The following is a 22,110-nucleotide window of genomic DNA, read 5'->3' on the forward strand; positions in this document are numbered from 1 at the left end:
TCTCTTGATAAATGAAGGGCAGCCCATTATGGGGCTGGCAGAAATACCAAGAAAAGGAATCCAGCCATTATACGCCAGGGACCACTCCATGATACTATGATTTTATACATTCAAAGGCCAATGTACCCACCTGCAGCTCAGGAACAATAGTTCCCCTCTCTGGACAGGAACCTCCAAATGATGTGAGTGGTGAAGGAAGCACAATAGGGTTTGGGCTGATAAAGTTGGAGATGTCGCAGGATGGTGGGTCTGATACAACTCTCTGCATGGTTACTTTCTCTACCACAATGAACTGATTCCAAGGTAACCAGAGTGTCCTCTTCTCAGACAGGAAAGGTGATCGGTCAAAAATTAAGATGACGGAAATACCGCCAATGGCTACGAGGTCAAAGCTGAGAAGGAAAAATATGATAGTTTCTACCAAATGAACAACCAAAATAAAGTTCAAGTTAAAAAAATAGGTAATTTTAGTGCACTTTCCTTCCTTTGGGACTCAACTCCATCCATTCGTATTTCTGTTTTATAAATTCCCTCTAGCTAAATATATGGATGATTTCTTTTCACTAGCCAGTAGACTTTTGAGAAAAAACTCCCCATCACCAGCTGATATTCACCCCGAATTTGTAAACCAATTTTAATACTATCTTAAATAAAATCACTGCATGTATTTCTGCAAAGCCATATCTTATCACATAACATTCAGCAGTGTCTTTAATATAATACATTATTCATCCTCAAAAAAATTACTATAATGTAACTCAAGAAAAGTAAAGAGCCAAAAGGTTAACTATCTTGTTCGGAGTCACAAACATAGTGTCAGAAATCTGGTGGTGTCTTTGAGATGGCATTTGGAGAAAGATAGCAGCAGAGGAAAGCTGTTCAGTGAAATTTGCTTGAACAATACCATGCCTGAACCCTCCACATCTGCCTGCCCACTTTGGCTCCTGATTCTACTTGAAGTCTACATTTAGGATTTCTGGTTCTGTCTAGAATGCCTCTTGGTTTCCTTTTGTAAGACAGCCTGTAATGGACCCTATCCATCTCCGCTGACAACACCTTCCATATCTCTGACAAAGCAAGACTACCTCTCCTGTAAGCCAATTCTGTCCATCACTTGATGTGGTATCTGACATTACTCTTGCATTGGAGCATAACAGACTCAGATTTCAGTTCATTCTGCACTAGATGATTCTACCTTACTTCTCTTGTAAGCATAATGATGTCTTTGAGATAATGTACTTGAAAGCATTCAAAAAGCATAAAATACTATGTAAAAGAAAGATAATGATAAATTATTACTATTATATCATAAAAATGGGTAAAGGGCAATATGATGCTCCTTAATATTCAGAGCAACTTAAATCCACAGGAGAGAGATGCAAGCAATTCCCTGCATTAAAAGAGATGTTTGTAAAACACTTTTTAAATGATAGAATGCCCTAATAGGGAATCAGACTTAATTAAGGATATCTCACCACTCCCTTCATATGACATTTATTGTATTTGTTATAATATTGCCTATCATGTCTTGTTGCAGAAATCTTCCAGATAAAGATAAATGGGCAGTAACAAAGGATGGCTAATACTGTGTTTTTATTGTTACTTTTTCAGTCAAGTGGCTGTAATGATAAGGCAGTTTCCAAAAAGAGAGTTTGAAGAACTACAATAGTTATAGAAAATAATCTAGGTTTGAAATTAAAAAAAAAAAACCCAAATGGCTTATGATTTAAGGCAGGCTGAATTCATTATAACACAGAAGCAGTTTAAGGCAAGTGTGGTGGGGAAAATCCTACACTACTTGTCAAGAGACCTTTCCTCTAGTTCACATTCTATGTTGATTTACCTCCATGTCCTTGGGCAAGTTTGCTTTGCCCAAACCTTGGCTCTTGCCTCTTTAAAACTGAAGTGCTTATTTATTTGAAAACAAAAACAAATGCACACACACACAAACTATCCAAACAAAAACACGTACCTGGGAATTATTCTCTACTTCTAGAAAGATTAAGCAGACAGGGCAGGCATCTTGTTTTGTAGAAAGAATGGGGTTTGGGCTTCATACACACCTGGGTTCGAATCCCAGCTCTGCCATGTTAGCTTTGTGTCTTTGGGCTAGTTATTTAACCTCCATGAATTTCTGCTTTCTCATTAGTAAAATGGGGCTAATATGATCTATCACTCAGCTGCTACTGCTAATGAGTAAATAAGAGAGAGACTTAAGGGTCAAGGACTCAACAAATGTTAACTTTCTTCTCAAATCTGATCCTTGGCTTTATTACATTTACAGATGTATCCTCTTGTAGTCCAAATGAACTGTAGGCCAGCTTTTGATTATCTCCATAAGCAGATACTGATTTTTAAATTCTTCTGGGAACTTCCCCTAGGTTTCCTGTGATGGTTTACTTTTATCTGTCAATGTGGTGGGGCTATAGTACCCAGTTATTCAGACACTAATCCAGGTGTTGCTGTGGAGGCATTCTGTGGATGTGGTTAATATCTACACTTAGTTGACCTTAAGTAAAGGAGATTACCCTTGATAATGTGGGAGGGCCTCATGCAATTAGTTGAAAGACCTTAAGAGCAAAACTGAAGTTTCTCTGAGGAAGAAGGAATTCTGTTTCAAGACTGCAGAGGTAGCATCAACTCCTTCCCAAGAGATTGCAGTTTACCAGTCTCTACAGGTTTGAACTTGCCAACCCCACAATCACATAAGCCAGTTCTTGAAATCTCTCTTTCTCTCTCTCATGTATACATTTATACGTATGCATGTACACACATATACACACACAGGTTCTGTTTCTCTGGAGAAACCTGATTTTTTCCTCTTCCCATCTAGCTGGTATATACAGTAAACACAGTCAGACTGATTCATTAATTGCCACAGAGGTGGAAGGTGGCTCTGTGGTCAAAATTCCATCTAATCATTCCAATGCCAAATTGCAAGTTCCATGGATCATTAATTCTTTGGGATTTTCCCCACCACAAATGATCTCCATTGGCATGGGTCATTAAGAACAGTTTATCAAGTCATATGATAGTGAGTACAAAAGACCCAAGGGAGAGGACCTATTTGTCTGGAGACTTGTCAATCCATAATAAGTCAGACCAGTCCTAACCATAGATGGAAGACTATTGAGGCCAATGCAAAATGCTTATTTCTGCCTTAGAGTATCCATAAATCCACAAACTCTTGATTTGAGGGGAATCAGAGGGAATTCCCTGTTTCATTTTCTAAAGTCTTCCAAACAAAGTTCCTGAGACCTTTAATGCTTCTCAAGAATCTTCTAAGAAGGTCAGCACTTCACCTGTTGTGCTTATCACTAGCTGAACTATAATATAAAAAGTTCTCTTTCAAAACTTTCCTGAGCACCTGTTATATAATCTAAGTTGAAGGTGGCTAATCATAGAAGATATGAGCCAGATTACTTGGGTTCAAATTCTGGGCTCGACCCTTATTAGCTGTGTTAATTTGGATACGTTTTCTCATCTGCCAAATGGGGAAGATGATAACAATGCTTCCTATCTCATAAAGCTGTTGTGAGGATGACACAGATCAACACTTATGAAAATGCCTGGCAAACAGTAGATACTCATACATATTCATTTTCCTTTAGAATTGCATTTTTCTTCTATTCTGCTACTTTGGCCTCTCCCAATCTGCATGTCTCATGTCTTCTTACTTTTAGAGGGCTCATTCTTCCACTGCCATCCCTCCTCCTGCTTTTCATACATCACTTTGGTCCCATGACCTACACTTTTCTTGGTTCTCTAGGGAAAGTTGTCAATTAACTTGTGCAAATGGATGATAATGGGGGTAATTAGTTCTACATCCCACACAACATATTTGCATTTAACTGGGACTTTTAGAGTCAACAGCTTAACCCAAAGCAGTGATGCCATTGGTGGGAACTACAGGCAAGGGGGGTAGACAGGTTGGACTGAGATTTGGAGACAGAGGGCCCCTTACAGCATCTTACCTATCACACTCTGTCTACTGGGTATTTAAATGCTAATCTCAGCCTTTCTAGAATCCTTTTGCTCTCAGGTATAGTTTCCTTATGATACTCTGCTTTTGAAATGTACTTAGTCTGAGGGAGCAAGAAGCAGAGACATATAAATGGAAACTCCCATCACACTGTCACTTTATGTCCAGGACATGACAGTGGGACAGTATGCTTGGCGTTTGGGGCACAGATTTTGAATGCTTACACCCTTTGTGGAGCATGAGGGGAGAGTTATTGCCAGAGGGGATTCTGGCTTTATTTGTCATCTACATAAACCTAGTTCTCACAGAGAGCTCAGCAGACGAGGGTCTTGGCATTTTACTTAAAACAAAAAACACAAAAATGACGACAAAAATTGTTCCTCTTTAATGTTTTCAGTAAACTGGAAATTGAAATTTTTAGATTTTTTAGGCCTTGTTTCTTTTAAGCTCCTTTGTAAATATCAAATAATTCACTGAAACCTTTCTACACATGCTAAAAAATCCCTAAAGGCCCATGAGTTCTCCAAGGGAGGTCAGATGTCTCTGAGGGCATATTCAGTTTAAAGAAATAATCCATTTCTCAATTTCTGGCACATGGTTGAACATGCTGGCAAGGGAGAGGCCACTTCTGTGTACCAGTTACTGGTGAGGGAACTACCAAAATTTTATCATTCAATCTAATTGGGAGAAAGGTCCTTTTGAATTAGTAGAGAGCTCTGATTATGGACTATTTGAAAGGAAATGTACTTTTTATTGCATATATACATATATATGCAATGGATGTGTGTGTGTGTGTGTGTGTGTATTCAGACTATCTGTACCCAGACTAATTTTGCTGAGTTTGTTCTAATAAATAGATGGCTAGTTAAGAATTAGCAATATAATTTACATACAAATCATTCATAGGATTTACTGAAGTCTTAGAAATGGTTTGTTTTTCTTAAGTATGTTAAAACTTTTCCTTATTAGCTTCTTTAACTAATTTTTATAAGCATTTTCTTGACGGGCAGTTGAAAAAAATAAATTCAGCATAGCCCAGGTTGAATAATTAACAATTCTGAAGAGGTTAGGATTAATAAGGTTTGATTGTAGGTTCTTGAAATAAGATGGTCTCTCACACTGTGATAAAGTTCCAAGCCAATATCTCTTTATGTGACTCCTGAAGCAGCTTGTCATGAGTAGTTCATTTTAAGGGTAGCCATCTGGAGACTAGGGCACCTCAAGGCCATTATTACAATGCTCCTGAGAGTCATAAATAGGTATACCCTTAAGCTGGACACATGGGCCTATTGACTCAAATACTCTGAACAAAAGTCTATCTAAATGATAGACAAAATGTCTACCTAAATGAGAAACAGAAATGTTTTTGTGAGCAAATCCTTTTCTGGGATGAAAAGATTTTACTTAGTGGTCTTGCTTCTCAGGTCTCAGAGAACCTGAGAAGCCCTTAGAGAGTAGCCTGGTGGTTGGTGTTGAGGTTAAATCACTACAGTTATATAGACACTGAAGGGAATTGGTTAGGCTGACCATGCTTGTCAATCAGTTGCAGCCATTAGTAAAATAGGCCGTCTAGGGAGGACACATTAAAAATAAATCTCTCAATGAGGCTGAATTCTGTGCTTTTGGAAGAAACCTTTTGGACATCTTCATTTCTGAAATATTTTGAGGCTGCCATGGAAGAACAGCCTAAGTGCTCCATGGCTCCCTCTTTTTGACCTGCATCATCACACTGAATTTTGAAGCCAGATTGATAAATGGAATTGGATGAAGGCTAGGAAACTTTCCACATGGCCAGGGCCTCGAGAAGACTTGAGTAATAGTGCATGGTTAGAAGAGAGATTTGGTTTGATTTAGTTGGGGAACAGAGGAAATAAGTATCACCAATACTTTTCAAAATACAGCTAGAACGAAGATGGGCTTACAAAGACTGTATCATCTAAGCCCTGGTTTGACTCATAGCTAGAAGTCAGTATTTGGCCCCCACAACGATTAGAAGCAATACTGACGTACCTTCCATCTTGCCGGCTGATGGTAAACCCATAATCACTGTGGTGCAAGAAACTAACATTCACCCCTACTAGAGGGGTTCCATCTACGGCCACCACTTGGCCTCGAATCACACAAGCACGCCTGCAACACAAGATCAAAGGCAAATATAAAAGCATGTTGAAACTGGATTCCAGAAGCCAAAATGGAGACGCTTTGGAAAATACAGTCAAGTATAACAAAGAAAACAATAATTTCACCAACCCAGTAGTAACTACTAATAACATTTTGAGGATGGCATGTATATCTTTTTTACCCATCAAAATTGGGATTATACTCAGTACAGATCTGCATCCTCATATTTTTAACAGTATATAATTAACATTGTCCAATGTAATCAGAAATTCCTTTGTGATTCTACAATATAACCTTCAAACAGCATTCCTTAATTTTAATCCATTCCTTATTTTAGGACATTTCATAGTTTCTTAACTTTTCCAGCATTGAATATCTTATTATTTCCTTGGGAGATAGTCCTAGTTGTGGAAGAATATTTTTCTCTTATTAAAATTAAAATTCATTACATTAATTAATACATAAATATATAGTACATATGACTAAAGTCTCTGCTCACCACCTCCCTCTCCCAGTTGTTGGGTCTTCTCCTCAGAGGTAATCAGCAACATCATTTTGTTGTGTGCATTTTCTATGCATTTACATACATAGGTGTGAACATTTTTAAGGCTCTTAATACATATTGCCAAATTGCCTTTTCTGGAAAAACAATTTTTTTAAAAAAGCAGACTTATTTGATAAATTTTAAGAGTTAATCTGCAAGAGACATGGTCCTTGGCTATAGTATTCTGTTTCTCTTGCCTAATTGAAATAAAATATTTCAGGTGATTTTCCCTTTAAACAAAGGAGTTTCACCCTTGCCAAAAAATGGGATTCTATTAAACTAGCCCCTAAACAGGGCTGTCTCCCAGACATAGTCCACGAAAATGTATATACTTTCAGCTCTAGCCTAACCAAGTTGTAACAAATTTCAGGAGCTTGACAGTTAAGAAGAGGGCCCAGAAGCAAATTCTGGTCAAAGATTTTTCACTGGTCTGCCATTATTGGGGGCAGCAGGGGTTGGGGGTGAGTTTTTTAACCACTTGGGGAGGGGGGAGTCCAATCCTAGTTTTGGCAGCCCTGAGCTCAAGAATGTTTATTTTACACCTGGAGCTGGTAGTGTTGAGGAAGGTTGAGCAAGTTCAGTGATTTTTTTTTTCCTAGCGAGTTAATGTCATTTTTTCACCAAGTGGGATTCAGTAGATCCAGGGAATCTTAATCTTGGATTAAAGAGGGCCATGTTATTTGGGAAAACATGACTTTCCAAAGTAACCATGATAATTCCACCCTAGCATGATAACTTCTTCAAACAGAATTAGCAAGTTGAGGCAACGTATCTAAAGGCTCATGGCTACAAAGATCATTTGAGAGAGAGAGGAAAAAAAATTGAAAAAAATCAAAAGACAGGTACCAGCCAAAGTTTGTTTTATATGTTATAGCCAATAAACTCTCCACTAAGTTCTATCACACACAGAGGAACTGGATGTAAGTTTTGCTAATAGGATTTATCCTGCATTACCTAAGGCTTTCCCCCAAAACAAACTACAAGCCATTAAGTACTATCCAAAAGTAAGCTAGTATAACTATTGGTATTGTTGTATTGAGCTCTCAGACCAACATCCCTAATTTTGACATAGATCAGTGGCTTTCTTCTTTCCAATGAGCTGTACATTTTATGAGTTCTGTAAATTATGGTTCCAAATGGTATGCAAATTGGCATATTGGCACTTGCTTTACCTTGTCTGATTCTCCCAGTCTCTTTTGGGGAGATTTTGAAAGTTTGAGATTTTGAAATCCCATTTGTTCTAATAGAGAAGACATTTATTTAAAAGTCAATGAGTTCTCGATTTTGAACTAATCCTGACAGATCTGGTCCCAGGTTCTAAGTCCAATGTAACAAGAAATGAAAATGAAAGGATGTCTCTAGTTTTATACATAACCTTTTGAAGGTCTTTATAAAACAAAATTTGACAAGCAAGGTATAGATGAAGTAGAAGCAAGCTGAGAAAATCTCCTGCAAACTATTTAGTAATTGGAGCTAGAAGGGCTGAGAAGAGGCACAGGAAAATCAGTTAAACATGGCTTCCTGGGCCCTAAGAGCTGACTGCTTTTTGTGGGGGCATGGGGTAACTCCACAAACTTACCAAGGCTCTACCAGTTAACAAGGTGGCCTTTGCAACAATAAAGCCTAGCTAGGTGGTCACTGATTCCCTTTTGGCAAGACAATTCCACACTTAACTCATTTTATTTGTTCATATTACTCTAGACATTGTATCTTCCCACAGCTATACTAGGCTCAATTATTTTTGTTTTTATTTTGTCAAGCCTAGTTGGCATTATTTGCTCATATTTTATGACAGACACAGACCTGTCTCTTCTCTTTGCTGCTCTTTTATTTTCTATACAGTTTATATTTATGAAGGATCCAGGCTGGTGAGTGAAAGTCTCATAAAAGTCATCATTATTCTGTGCATTTCTCTTGTATTCCCCTCTTCCTTCATTCTGTATCTCATTCTGAGTAGACTTGTCTTTTGACTCTTCTGCTCTTTAATATTCCTCATATTTTATGAAGCACACAGATTTGTGTGGTAACGACTCATCAAAGTCATCATTATTCAAGACATTGTCTACCTGTTCTTCTTATTATTCATTTCACTCTTCATCATTCATAAATAATGCGCAGACTTGTCTTTCAACTACCCTATTTTTTGTTTCTCATATTTTATGATGCACACCAACTTATAGCATATGATAAAGCCCCATAAAACTTATTATTCTACATTTATCAGCATTGAGCTCTCTTTGTAATGTATTAGGCCTTAAATGTTCTAAGATTCCCTGTATCTTGCTGCATTTGCTCCCATTATTTACACACTCCATGTCATCTATTTTTCACAAGAATAACTCTCAGCTCCTTTCATTCCTGGATTACTAGTACTTACTGTAATCTTTGACCAACATCAGTCATCCTGTGTCAGTGGAAGTTGTCTAAATTTCAGGACAGTATTAAAGTATTCTTTTTTAATTTGCAGTAATCTTGATTGGCACTGCTTGCAGAAATCTAGGGAAAACATCTTCCCAGGCAAACTCTCCACTTCAGAAAACCTTCATATATACTCCTGCAAGTATGGTGTACTGTGCCACTTTGCTTAGCTCAACTGCTATTTTGTGCACTCCTGGCTTCTGAATTCAATTATGGTAGCCTTGTATCTACTTTATTTTTCCTGAGTCACACGGCCACTGAAATGTAGTCTCTCCCCCCCCTTTACATCGTCTATTCGGATTGTGCTTCTCATATCCAAGGTAGCCTGTATAATTCATATTTTTCCTAGCTTAGGTCCTTGTTGAAGGAGTGAGCTGAATATGGCAGAGGACTGTCTTTGGTAGTGCCACAATCCTACATTCTGTGCTTTTCATCATTCCCATTGTGATGCCTCCCCGTTTCCTCGCCCAGAGAGTCTCCGGAGTCTCCAAATCACCACCTAAAGGAAGTATTCATACCTGGCCTGTCCTTGACCCATCTTGGGGAAACATCTCGAATTCTTAAATTTTTTGCCACATCAAACTACCCTCAACCTGAGTCTTAATCCTTCAAGGACCTGTCTTTTTCCAAAACTTTTTCCCATTAAGTATACAGAACTCTTCTGAGTCTTCCAAACGAGCTAATAGAGGCTACTCTCTGGATGGTCATAAAGCTGGCCCTGCGCATGTGTGCACCCAGTGTGACTGTCTTGGGTGTTGGTTGTGTGCGTGTGTTCGTGTACTCTCAATGGCAGGTACTGTATGCTTTCTATCTTTGCTTGGGGCTCACTCTCCTTTGATTCACAGACATGGCTGGGATGCTTTCCTTCCTTGAATCTTTAAAAACAAGAACCTCTCCCTGCTGTTCTGGGTTAGAGCAAGATAACTTGAACTCAGACTAGACATGACCAACGTGACTTTAGAAACGCGTATGGGGATAGATCACCACTCACAAGTGTCTCTTTTCCCGTTCTCTGGAGAATACAGCCTGCCAAGCTGTCTACTCCCTGTCACTATGCTGAAGCAGCAACCCCAAAGGAACTGCTTCTCCCTTTAACTAAATGCTGAATCCTGTAGGTGTTTGGAGCTTGGTCTGAAGAGCAGGGCATCCTGGGAAATGCAAGTCAGAATACACTTTACCCAGAGCCTTATTTAACTAACAAGCTGCTTGTTAGACCGTTCTGATGCAAAAGGTCTAATTCATTCTGTATTTGTTATTTTCATGGCATAGTCTAATTATCCCTAGCCTCCAATAAACTCTTGGTTCCATTCTCCTCTTTTCTTATTTGTTGCCGTTTGTCTTCAGTGTCAAATTTCCAATATTCATTCAACACCTCAGGCAAAAACATTAACCTCAAGCACAAGAGTTGGTTTGAAAAACAACACTGAAAACCAAATTGCTGAAAGAAGATGTAATTTACTGCATTGTGTTTCTGATTAAAATCTTTCGCAAGGAAAATGAGGCCCGGGGTGGGGAAGTTACAACTCTTTGCTTTTGTTGTTAACAGGAGCATAAGCATCCTTTGAAGGGTAACATTCAAAATCAAGCTCCTGGCCAGCAGGGGATCTAGCAGCAGTTGGGCAGGTTAGGTTGTTTTCTCCATAGGAACAGATGAAATCCTTTCCAGAGCTGACAGCTCTGGTCAAGAGATAGCATTGAGAAAGACTGGGCTGCGAGAAGCTACGAGAATGCTCTGTTCACTAGTGCTGGAATCCTGCCCTGTAAATTCCTCCAGGAGTTCTTATTTGGTTCAAGTCTCCAAGGGACAGAAACCTGCTGCACATAGGTGTGGTTCAATGGTTCTCCTGACATATCTGCAGGCTTATTAGACTGTAAAGTTCCACAGCTGTAGATGGTATCACTTGGGCTAAAGCAGCTTATCCGCTGCCATCATGCAATGAATAAAGGAGCTTCTCTTTATAAAGGAGTGTCATCTGGGGACTGTGATCCTGGTCCTCAGTCCTTCCTGGTAATCTTTCTTGCATACAAATCAGTGGTTCTCAAACTTGATCACACACCAGAATCACCTGGAGCGCTCGGTAAAACAGTGGGCTGCCCTGCCCCGGGGTTTCTGATTCACAGGACTGAAATGGGGCCCCAAGAATGTGCATTCCTAGCAAGTTCCCAGGGGATGCTGATGCTGCCAGTTTAAAGACCAAACTTTGAGAACCACCGTTTTAGTGAAAGACCAGAACATGATCAGCCAGTTAAGAGGTATGAACTCCCCAAGAGGGACGCAAGTCACTAACTGGTTCACAATTGCGCGGTTATGAAATAAATCCGTGAGGCATGAATTTGTAACTCCTCCACATAAACCTCTGGAAAAGAGTCTGCCAAATTGTAGTTTGGGGAGTCAGGTTGAAACTGTCATGACAAAGTGGAGGTTGGATGACAAGATGAACTGTAGGGTCCCTTCCAAATCCGGAGATTATAAAATGAAACAATGTTTTAACCTGATATCTGTCTCAAATAAGTGTCAATTTTTCCTCCATCCTATTATTCTCCTTAGACAGTGCTCGGATGCATGTTATCACACTTGTTCTAGCCTGTCTTGGATGGGAGTTATATATGTGTCTGTCTTTTCTATTAGATCGTCTACTCCAGGGCAAAGACTGTGATTTTCCTCTCTGTGTCCTTCCCAGTGCCCGGTGTACATGGCGCCTGCTCGAGAAAGCTATACAGAATTCCAACTCAAATATTTTTATATGAAGATATAAGATACTTGCAACCTACCCTCACGACACTGCTTCAAAGGTTTCAGAGGCGACTTTGAGGTTCCTGCGCGACAGATGTCTTACAGTTCATTTATTAGAAGCCAGCATTCTGGATTGTGCATTGTGACTTTCTCATCATGAGAGTTTTGTTTGATAATTGACTACTTCAGGTAATTAAATAGTACCCCTGTGTTTGGGAAGCATGAATGAATAGTCCTCCTCAAATGCTTAATTTATGAACACTAACCCCATTATTCCTTTATACATTACCATATAATTACGATGTGGTATTTCATAATTTAAATACATTTGAGGGTTTCTAATATTCAGATATTTGGGGGGTTTCCACACAACACATTCTGGGTTTTTGATATATGTTAGCTAAGCTGGTACAGCACCACGAAACATTTAATGTTATAGCATAAACCCGTTTTCATGTTCTGAAAGTGTGAATGCTGTGAATGTTCATATGCAAACCCAATAAAATCTCATTAGTTTTTACTTAAATAGAGCAGGTTGATTTAATCCCACTCAGTTGGTCACTAGCCCAAATAAATAATACCTACTAAATGGGTAACATTAAAAGCAGCTGGAAGCATTACCCATCAACATTCTAGGACTCTGGGAAAGGTGGTGCTATTGAAAATGCAGATAGCTTTTTAAGGAGAATTATTTTCCTCATGGCTAGTGATGTTTCAAGTAAAACAAAATGGGGGCACTCACCCTGAGGACGGTGGTTATTTTCCCATCTGCCCTGGTAATTGCTTGTCAAAAGCAGGCTTGCTTTGGATGCCTGAGATCCCCAAGGTAATGGGAAAAAGATCAAGTGTTTTGAAGCAATAAGAAAACTGAGGACACAGTCACATTTTCAGGACCGCGTAAGTGCCAGATTGTTTCATTTAGACGCATGATTATTTTTGTCTGGAATTTGAATCCTGAAATATTTGTCCTGTAAGCCCTTGCAACTCTCAAACAGTCCCAAGTTTGTTTTTATTTGGTTTGGTTCGGTTTGGGTTTTTTTTTTTTGGGGGGGGGGGACTGTTTTACACGTTACTCAAATGGTTTCTTTGTAACCAGCTCTATGGGGTTTTATTAACCTCATTAACCTTTCCTGTCACTTCTCTGTGAAGCTGCCCTTCAAATAATGGCTAATCATTAAATGTAGGGGAAGTCTGTCTAGTTGGCTATAGCCTGGCCGGGGATTACTCTCCCTTCCACAGAGGAAAACTTGGGGCCTAGCTCCACCCACAGCAGTTCGAGGTCTGGCTCGCTAGTCGCCCGTGGTGACTTTTCTCTGTCCTAGCTAGTTTCAGCCACCTCACAAAGGTGCCATGACAATAAAATAACCCAGTAAAATGATTGTCTTTTGAATTGTATCTTTCTAATTACATTCTCTTATGTACCCTGGTATTTATTAAATATATATAATGTATACAAATATATAGACAAATTTGTATCAATAAAATCTTTATGAAGCACTTATTATGGGTCAGGTACTACGCTGAGCACTTTTCTTATTTCATTTAATATCGATATCACCCTGGGTAGGTACAACTATTAGCCCTGTTTTAAAAATAAGGAAACAGATCCAGAGAGGTTAAAACACAAACACACACACACTCAAAACTTGCTCAAGATAACACAGCTAGAAAGTGGTGGAGGCCCTTTGACCTGGATTCTAAGGGGCCTGAGCTATACCGCAGATCTTTCTTAAAATGCGGCTACAAAGGAAAAGAAAGTTGGAGCTCACCTACAAGGACGGTGCTTTTGTTATCCATAGGACATCAGTTCCTGTGGACACTGACGAACTGCTGAGTACTTTCTGTGTGCAGGGTGTGCAGTGGAGATGAGCTAACCCCTGTCATTCACTCCTCCCCAAACTTGCATTTACTCTGCCCTCTCTCTCGGGACAAATTGAGATGATAGAACCGGCTAGAGACACAGCAAGCAAATATGGCTAAGAAGTAAGTAATAAGGATTTGAGCCTCTTGAGTTTCTTAATGGAGCAGTAAGATGGATAAAATATTAGAAAATACCTATCCATACTGAGATAAGCTGTAGATTGACAGCTCCTGGTGTCACTGATCACAGTTATTAAGCATCTCAGAGCATCTGAGTTTCAAAATACCACAAATAATCAACTGAACAGCCTTTTGAAGATCTGTGCTCTGATTTCTTTTTATTCTTGGTTGCCCAAGAATATTCGCAAGGAAGTGAAAATCACACGTTCTTTCTTTTTGGTACCTTTAGGTGTTGACTGCTGATTTCAGGAGCTAGTCAGCACTATAAATCTTGGAACCTTCAGCACTTTGTAATTTTTATAATGCATTTCCTAAACTTTAGCATCAGACAAAAGAGTTGTCTGAAAAATCAGGAGATCCCGTCTTCACATGGGTAACACCTTTCATATAAATGAGATCAAAGTGCTTTATTAGCAAGTAGCAATGATCTTCCTTCCCACTTAGGACAACAACTGAGAAGTGATAAGCAAAGGAGGTTGCTCAGGACGAGCAACATGGTAAGACACACAGAATCTCAGGGAATTGTGATGGAGCCAAACCACACCTGGGACTCCTTTTGCAAACATGGGCAGATCATGTGCAGTGCCTCCCTTCAGAATGAAAGGTGAACAAGAGAGATTTGTGGATGCTGATGCCGTAGAAAGAGCTTCCCCCAGTCCTTAATGTATTCAGTTTATTCAGTAATTGTTGCATTGTGTGTTTATCAACCCCTAGTTGTGTATCTGGTATAATGTTTTTTCATGTTCCTAGATTAAAACTACACAAAAACCTGCCATTAGCAAATAGACTTGGAAGTCCTTAACCAACAGATTCATGAGAAAGTTAAACACAAAACATACATATTTAAATTTGTACCATCAGCCAAATTACAAATGATAATGTTACAGACCTTCTGGGGGTTACCTGTGTGTAGACTCAACTGTGTGTTACTTCCATGAATGCTTGAATCCCGTAATAACATTGGATTTCCTTAATAAATATTCTAAAATGTAAAGCTTTTCTTGCCTCTTCTTTTTCTTAATTCCAAATCAGCAAGTGGTTTCTATATATTTAATTCCTTTTGGGTTCAACAGTAATTGACGAAGATCTGCTATTTTTTTTCATGACTAAACAGTCTAGGGCTGTTGCTGATTTCTCTTTCTAGAGGCTATTCAGTTTGTCTGAGGTATTTAAATGTTTTCAATGTACTCCTAGAGGAGAGGCACCCCATCGCCTTATCAGGAAAACCTAGTACAGTAACCAGTGTGTAGTAATTCCTTGAGAAAGGTTTGTTTTACCTTTTCATATAATGTCACAGAATCTTGATTAGTGGGCCCCTACAAGTCTCCGCCAGGCCCTGGCTTGTGTGACAATCTGTTGCTTAAGGGTCCAAGGTCATCTGAGATATAGATGAATGCCACGAGGTCTCTGCTTGAGTGTCATTTCCCCAGAGAGGCTTTCCTTGACCACTTGGTCTAAAATGGTCACTCTCTGTCCCTAACCTTTCTTTGTGTCACTTGAAAGTACTTATACCTACCTGATGTGTACCTTTTTTCATTATCATTCTTCCTCACTAGACTGTATGGGGAAGGCCCCTTGTCTGCTCTAGCCCAGAGCCTAGGACAGTGCCCATCACCACATGGATAAATGAACCAAGTAAACATTGTAATGTTCATCGATCTCAAGAGTGAAATGATTAATCTTCCTCAAGGTGGATTATTTTGAAAGAAACTGTAGGATCTATTATTATAAATGATGCCCAAGTATTGTTAATGGGAATTTTTTCACTGCGGTAAATGAGAATTTTTTTGATGATTGATTTTTTTCCCATTGAATTCATCTGTTTAATACAAACATTTTAAATTGTAGAAAAAAAATTACTTACAGCCCCACCTTTCAAAGGACGGAACTTCTTGCAAATAGTTACACTGCTCACGGTCCAAATAAGCTTTGTGTTTTTCTTGCAAATCATCAATAGTCTCCTGTTTGTGTCAATTTTAGCAGCTCTTCATGCTCACCTGAGTTAATTAGTCCCATCTCTGAGCTACAGCTGAAAACTTCCAGGTCAGTCTCACTTCTGTCATTGTTTAATGACTTTGTCTCATTTGCTAGACTACCTCTTGTCTTACATCCACTTAGGTTCAAAGTAGTTGAATTTGAGACCCCAGAGTTGATGAACTCCAAGCTCCCTCAAAAACCTGATGTTTCATAATCTGCAGAACTTATTGCAAATTGTAATTAATTTAATTATTTATGCATTTACTTGATGTTTGACTGCCTCTACCATTAGATTATGAGGGGAGTTCTGTGAATAAAGGGATGCTGTTACTTTTGTTTCCTTTCATTCACACAGTTCCTGGCACACAGTGGGTACTCAAGAAATACCTGTTGAATAAATGAGTGAATACATATCTTCATCACTTTTTAAAACATGAGCTGACATCAGGATATTATACTACATTAGGGATGGCAGAGAAATTTGATACCTCTTCTAGAAGAATTTAAAGTCCTTGGTTACTCTGGAAATACTAATAGTTCAATAAAATACAAATTTTAAAAACCAGTAATTAGTTTCCTCTCAAGTATGGTTATTCTTAAGTCCTAGTCTCTATTCACGATCAGCCGTCTCTGTAGCAATGACCCATCTTCCTACAACCTTCCCCTCTTAACCTGACTCTTGATTCAATAACTCATTTTGCCATTCACAGGATTTCAAATGGTATAAATTCCCAGCTCAACTCAGTACAGAAAAGCATGTTTTATTAAACAAGTTATGATAAGTAATTATGGCTGTTACCAGGTATCACGAATAATCAGGAGCACGAATCAAAGTTTTATTATTGAGTGGGGTGTAGTAAAGGAGGGGGAAGGCTTGCATCAGTAGTTTGCCAAGAATGCCACACTCAAGGCACTGGAGTACCTCAATTTGTTCTGGGCACTTGTCTTTGTTTTTCTCATGAGATGGAATAATGACACATACTCAAGTGAGCCAGTTAACAGCAGCCTTCACACCAGCTTCTTGATATTGTTCCTTATTTTCTAATTTTTCCTTGGTTCTAAATTTTGATTATCTAGCCCATTGAAGGCAGAGAGGATTATTGATGCTTATACAAAGTTATAAATGATGTCAATTATGGGCAGGCTCTGACAGTGGTGGAATGTCTCATAAGGTAAAAAAAAAAAAAAAGTAATTACTTTGCTACTGTTAGATAATCACTTCATCTTTTATGAATTTGTTCCTGTGCTATTTGGAGAACAGTAATCTTACCTTTAGGCTGGTTCTACATTTGGGAATTGACTTATTTGAGGTTCTAATATCATCTGTGTGTTCTAGGCAACAAAAATGAGTTTTTCATGAGCAAATATGAGAAGAACAATATTACCACAACTAAGTCACTCGCTCATCCTTGACTTGCTTTTTGCTAGGTGCTGTGTTAGAATCTGGAGGTACAGAGGTATGGTAGATTAAAGATGGCCACAAATTCTTTGATACTTCTTTCATCAAGAGGGGGGATCTATGTCCCTGACTTTGAATCTGGGCAAGTTCTGTGACTGATACAACTAACTGTATGTAACGTAAGTGACACTATTAAAATTTCTGGACACGGGCCTTATGAGACTGGCATCCTCCATTTTTTGTCTCTTGGAATGCTCCCTCTTGGAGCCCTGAGCTACCATATACGAGGCTGCCTGCCATGCCAATAGGAAGCCCAAGTAGAAAGGCTGTATGTAGAAAGAGAGATTCCCAGCTGCTGTCCAGCTCTTCCAGCCCCCACCTATTTGAGATATCGTACCTGAGAGCCCAACCATCATGGAGAACAAACAAGCCATCCTGGCCATGCTCTGTGTGAATTTCTGACCCACAGAATCATGAAATATAATAATAAAATTTATTTTAATCCATTATGTTTTGGAGTAGTTTTCTACGCAGCAACAGATAATCAAAACAAGGAACAAATCAGACTTGGTCCTTGTCCTCACAGAACTTAAGACTTAGCAATTAGGACAATCCAGAGCTAATACTGTGTATATCCCAGAGTAAGCAAGAAATTGAAATATAGCAACATCATTGAAACTAGAAGAAACCTACCATTGTGTTTAACTTCTTCACTTTGGAGCCTGTTAACAGTGCTGTTATGTGCTTAATGCTGTATTAAGTCTGGTCACCACTCTAGAACTTTTCAATTAAGGGTAGGCATTCTAACTGGAGTGGGCAAAAGAAGCTGCCATAACTGCACCCAGCAGCGTTGTTGCAGATTTTTAGATTTTAAATTGTTCTTAAAACTGTCCTAAGTGATAAACACAATAGTCAGATGCCTCTCAACAGACACACCCTTGTCATAAAAGTGGACATTTTGCTTCTCTTACAGCAGGCCCTGGATTAGCTGATGTCATGATTGATGAGATGTGATACCCTAGGATAAAATCCACAGCCTCAAGGGACCCTAATGTGAGGCAGAGTGGATACCAACTCTTCCCAAGGTAAACACAGGTACCCTAGTGAATTAAGGGTGGAAATATCATTGCATTAATGTGATTTCCAGTTCATGACCAGTCACCTGTTATCTCTTTTTAAACCAAGATAGTTAAGGCCCCAAATTAAGTAAAATGATAAGATTAGATTTGTGAGGACCCTGAGGGAAAGAGATCAGAAAGGAAAAACCAAACACTTGAGGTCTTTCCAAGGAAGACTGAAGAAGCTGTGTAGTCCGGGGGTGACAACCCCAAATACCAAGCAGGGCCAGGCATGCCAGGGAAAGGGAGGGAAGTGAGCCAGGTGTAAGGGAACCAGTGACGGGGGAGCTAGAAAGCCACGTCATAGCCCATTCAGACAGGCGGTGGCCCTCCACTCCACACCTCCTACGCCATGCCCATGGGTGCAGAGATGCCAAGCTTTGTACATTTTCTAAAGAAGGAATACATGCCAATTTTTATGTGAGATCTTCTAATTTCTAAATGTTGGGCCGAACAAACTACATCTGTGGGCTGATATGAAGCAACCTCTGATGTCGATGCCTGACATGGATTGATGTGGGGTCAGCCTCTCATGGGCCAGACCTTGCTGTCAGCCGTTGCACTCACCCTGGTAGGATCTGTTTTTTTAAATGCACTTCTCCATTAGTGACGGCGAGTGAAATGTCTGGCTTTGCAAATTACTGCTGTCATTTAGTTTAATGTACTCTTGTTTTTACATATTTATAAAAACCTTTTACATTATTAATAGTGATTAAATGCTTAGACACTGAAGATCAATAATGCTGCTGTTCACCTATTTACATTATTAAAAAGTAATAAGTCATACAGGGCATGTATAATATGTGGTTTACTTTGTAGTCATGTTAGGAGCAGATCGAAAAAATGAAAGAAACTCAGGCTACTGGGTAAAACGTATTTGGGAAAAAACCAGTAGCTGAGGTGGGCTTGCTAGAGATGTGACGGCGTGCAGGTTACATGCTCACAGTGACATTATGCTCCCATGGGGCACAGGAGGTACACATTTCATGGGCTCTCATGTGCCGGTGTAGCAAGCTTATGACAACAAAAGCTAGTCTCACTTGGATGCACAAGGATGAACAGATATTTAACCTCTGTGTGTCCTTGCAACAATTAAGTCACCTGTGTGCCACTGTCTTTAGCTCCAAAGGCTTCTGGTGGTGGCAACACTCAGCAGAGAGTCATCTGTGGGGTCACATTTTGCCAGCAGGCAAATGAGCCCCTTGACAATGTTCTCTTCATCTGCTTATCTGGCTAGCTCTCAATTATGTGACAAAAGCAGAAAGGCAGAGTGGGTCACCTGATTTTAGCACAGCAATGTTCTAGATCTGTCACAGACAGGGATATCTAAGGGCCGTAAGTCTTTTCAGGGTTAGCTAGCCCAGCCTTCTAAATAGCCAAAGGGGCCGGGCATGGTGGTTCAGAGGTCAGGCTCTCAGTACCAGTCTGCCTGGGTTCAAATCCTGGCTCTGACACTCGTGGGTTGTGACCGTGGGCAAGTCCCCTACTTGGCACCTCAGTTCTGGTTTCCTCACCTGGAAAGTAGGCATAACGACAGTGTCTACCACATAGAGTTTTGGTAAGGATTAAATGAGATAGCCCATGGAGGAGCCCAGTAGGAGACCTGATACACAGTAAATGCCTGAGAACAATTTACATCTAGCAAAGGGCCCATTTTTACCCGCCATTCAATTGTGTTCTTCTAACAACAGGAAGTTCATTAACACTGGTTTGTAGTTTGCAAAAATGCCACTGAAATGCATTAAATAGAGCTGGATTTTTAAACTTCGTTTTTTTTTTGTTTTTTTTTTCCTTGCATTGACCCAGATGCAACTTCTCCAGCAGAAATTAGAGCCAAGTCACCAGGTTCATTTAAGGACAAGTTGAAATGGGGTGGCTGTGGTGTAACAGAAAGGTTACCAGAGTTGCTACGCTACAAACTTGGTGGCTGTGTGACGTTGGGCAAGTTACTGGACCTCTCTGAACCTGTTTCCTCATACATAAAATATGGTAATACAAATCCCCACTTCACAGGGATACTGTGAAGATAAAGTGCAATGAGGCATGTTTGAGGGCTTTGCAAATGAAAAGGTACTATTTAGATGTAAGAGCTTGTAACTATTATTCTTTATATATGGGATCGGAGTCAGATTGATTTTACCCAGAGTGACACTGCATGTGCTGATGTTTTAGGGGAGGTGGAGTGAGATCGCTTGTCCTTGACTCTATCCTTTGGAAAAGGCCTGTACCTTTTCTGACAGACTCGATAGGTCTCTAATAGCTGAGACCACTGGGTGAAGGGGACCTGTTGTTCTGAATTCCAATGTGATGTGCAGAGCCAAATGATAACTTGGAGCATTTTACAAAAGAATCAAACCAGGAGAAGAAGAAGGGCCTTAGCCACCACAGGTAATCGGTTTGTTTGCTCCGCCTGTGATGGCAAACGTGGCTGAAGCCTGAAGCTGAACCCCAGGGGTGCAAGTCTCTCTTGGCTTTGCAAAGTTTATGGCTCCGATGACGTCCTGGTCCTGCTTTGTGTCACAACGACTTGTCTCCTGCCTCTCTTGGGTCCTGATCTTCTCCTTTTACTTGAGTTTGTAGAGTCATTTAACAAGACCTCCATGTCATGGAGGTTGTTATTTCTTCCACTTATTTCTTTTTGTTGTTGTTGTTTAGACTCACTTTCCCTGAGCATGGACAAAGTTGCAGAGTGATGACTTCCCTCTACCTTCAATAGAACGGGGGTAATGGCTGCATTTTGTTCCTTTTGTTTCTCTGCTGTACAATCCCTAAGCCTCCACTATCTAAATAATGACTTTGACTGCAGCGCCCCCCCCAAAAGTTACCCCAGAGTTGTTACTGGGCTGGGAGAAACACTTCAGAATGGGGAGGACTGAGTCTCTTGGGAGAATTCAAACTTTGACTAGATCCCCTGGCAGGACAGGCCTTTATTGTGACGTGTTGGCATTTGGGTTTTGGGTTCTGTCAGACACCTAAAAGATCACAACTGCACAAGAATAAAAAAACAACGAGGAAGTCTTAAGTTTCAGTATCAGTTCTTGTATACAATCTGTGGAAAGGATGCTGACTGTTTTACATTTCCACGCACATCTGTTTTTTTTTTTCCTTTCCTACTTTGTATAGGTCCAGGTGGAGTTGTTTTCTTATACTGTCACTCATATTAATATAAACTCTCTTTTTTATATTAATATAAACTCTTGACTGAGTTTTCTCTTGGGGACTGATCACACCCACCAGCATGCAACAAAGTGGGTGGGATGTAGACAGGGGCTCCTGGATAGATACTTTGCATGATTTTTGAATTCCCATTTGTAATAGTCTGGAAAGTAGTGAAACATCTGCTTGTGGAATGAACAAAGGAGGACATTTTTAAGAGACTAGAAATGTTGACTTCAGTGATTTATTTATGTCTAGTGCTAATGAGTAAAATATATCATTGCTGAAGATGAAGCAGAGAATAACAGTGAGCAAATTCATGTGATTATACTTCAAATAAGTAAGTTAATTTAAAAAATTTCTTTACCTACTGGGTTGGGCTTTGGTCTTAGGTCTTTAGTGACAATTCATGCATTTGAGCTTTCCTAGAAGACAAACTTTCCTTTTTAAAAAATTTTATTTATTTTAGAGAGAGAAAGAGAGAGAGCAAGAGTGAGTGTGAGCATGAGGAGGGGTAGAGGGAGAGAAAGAATGCCACACAGACACTGCGCTGAGCATGGAACCCCACACAGAGCTGGACCCTACGACCCCGAGATCATGACCTGAGCTGAAATCAAGAGT

At 39.7% G+C, this 22,110-nt stretch overlaps 1 protein-coding gene across 1 annotated transcript in view; it reads right to left on the reverse strand.

Moving 5' to 3' along the window:
- TENM1 (teneurin transmembrane protein 1) overlaps positions 1–22,110 on the reverse strand; it is a 785,963-nt gene that overhangs the window by 136,207 nt on the left and 627,646 nt on the right. The window contains exons 18-19 of the mRNA XM_054509125.2: positions 5,993–6,112; positions 131–392 (exon numbers count right to left, since the gene is read on the reverse strand). Of these exons, the coding sequence (XP_054365100.1) occupies positions 131–392; positions 5,993–6,112 (382 nt within the window). The remainder of the gene's footprint in view (positions 1–130; positions 393–5,992; positions 6,113–22,110) is intronic.

This window comes from Mirounga angustirostris, unplaced genomic scaffold, assembly GCF_029215605.1.
Source record: "Mirounga angustirostris isolate CCGP_5_RB_7025 unplaced genomic scaffold, mMirAng1.0.hap1 SCAF_11, whole genome shotgun sequence".
In the NCBI taxonomy this organism is placed as follows: Eukaryota; Metazoa; Chordata; class Mammalia; order Carnivora; family Phocidae; genus Mirounga; species Mirounga angustirostris.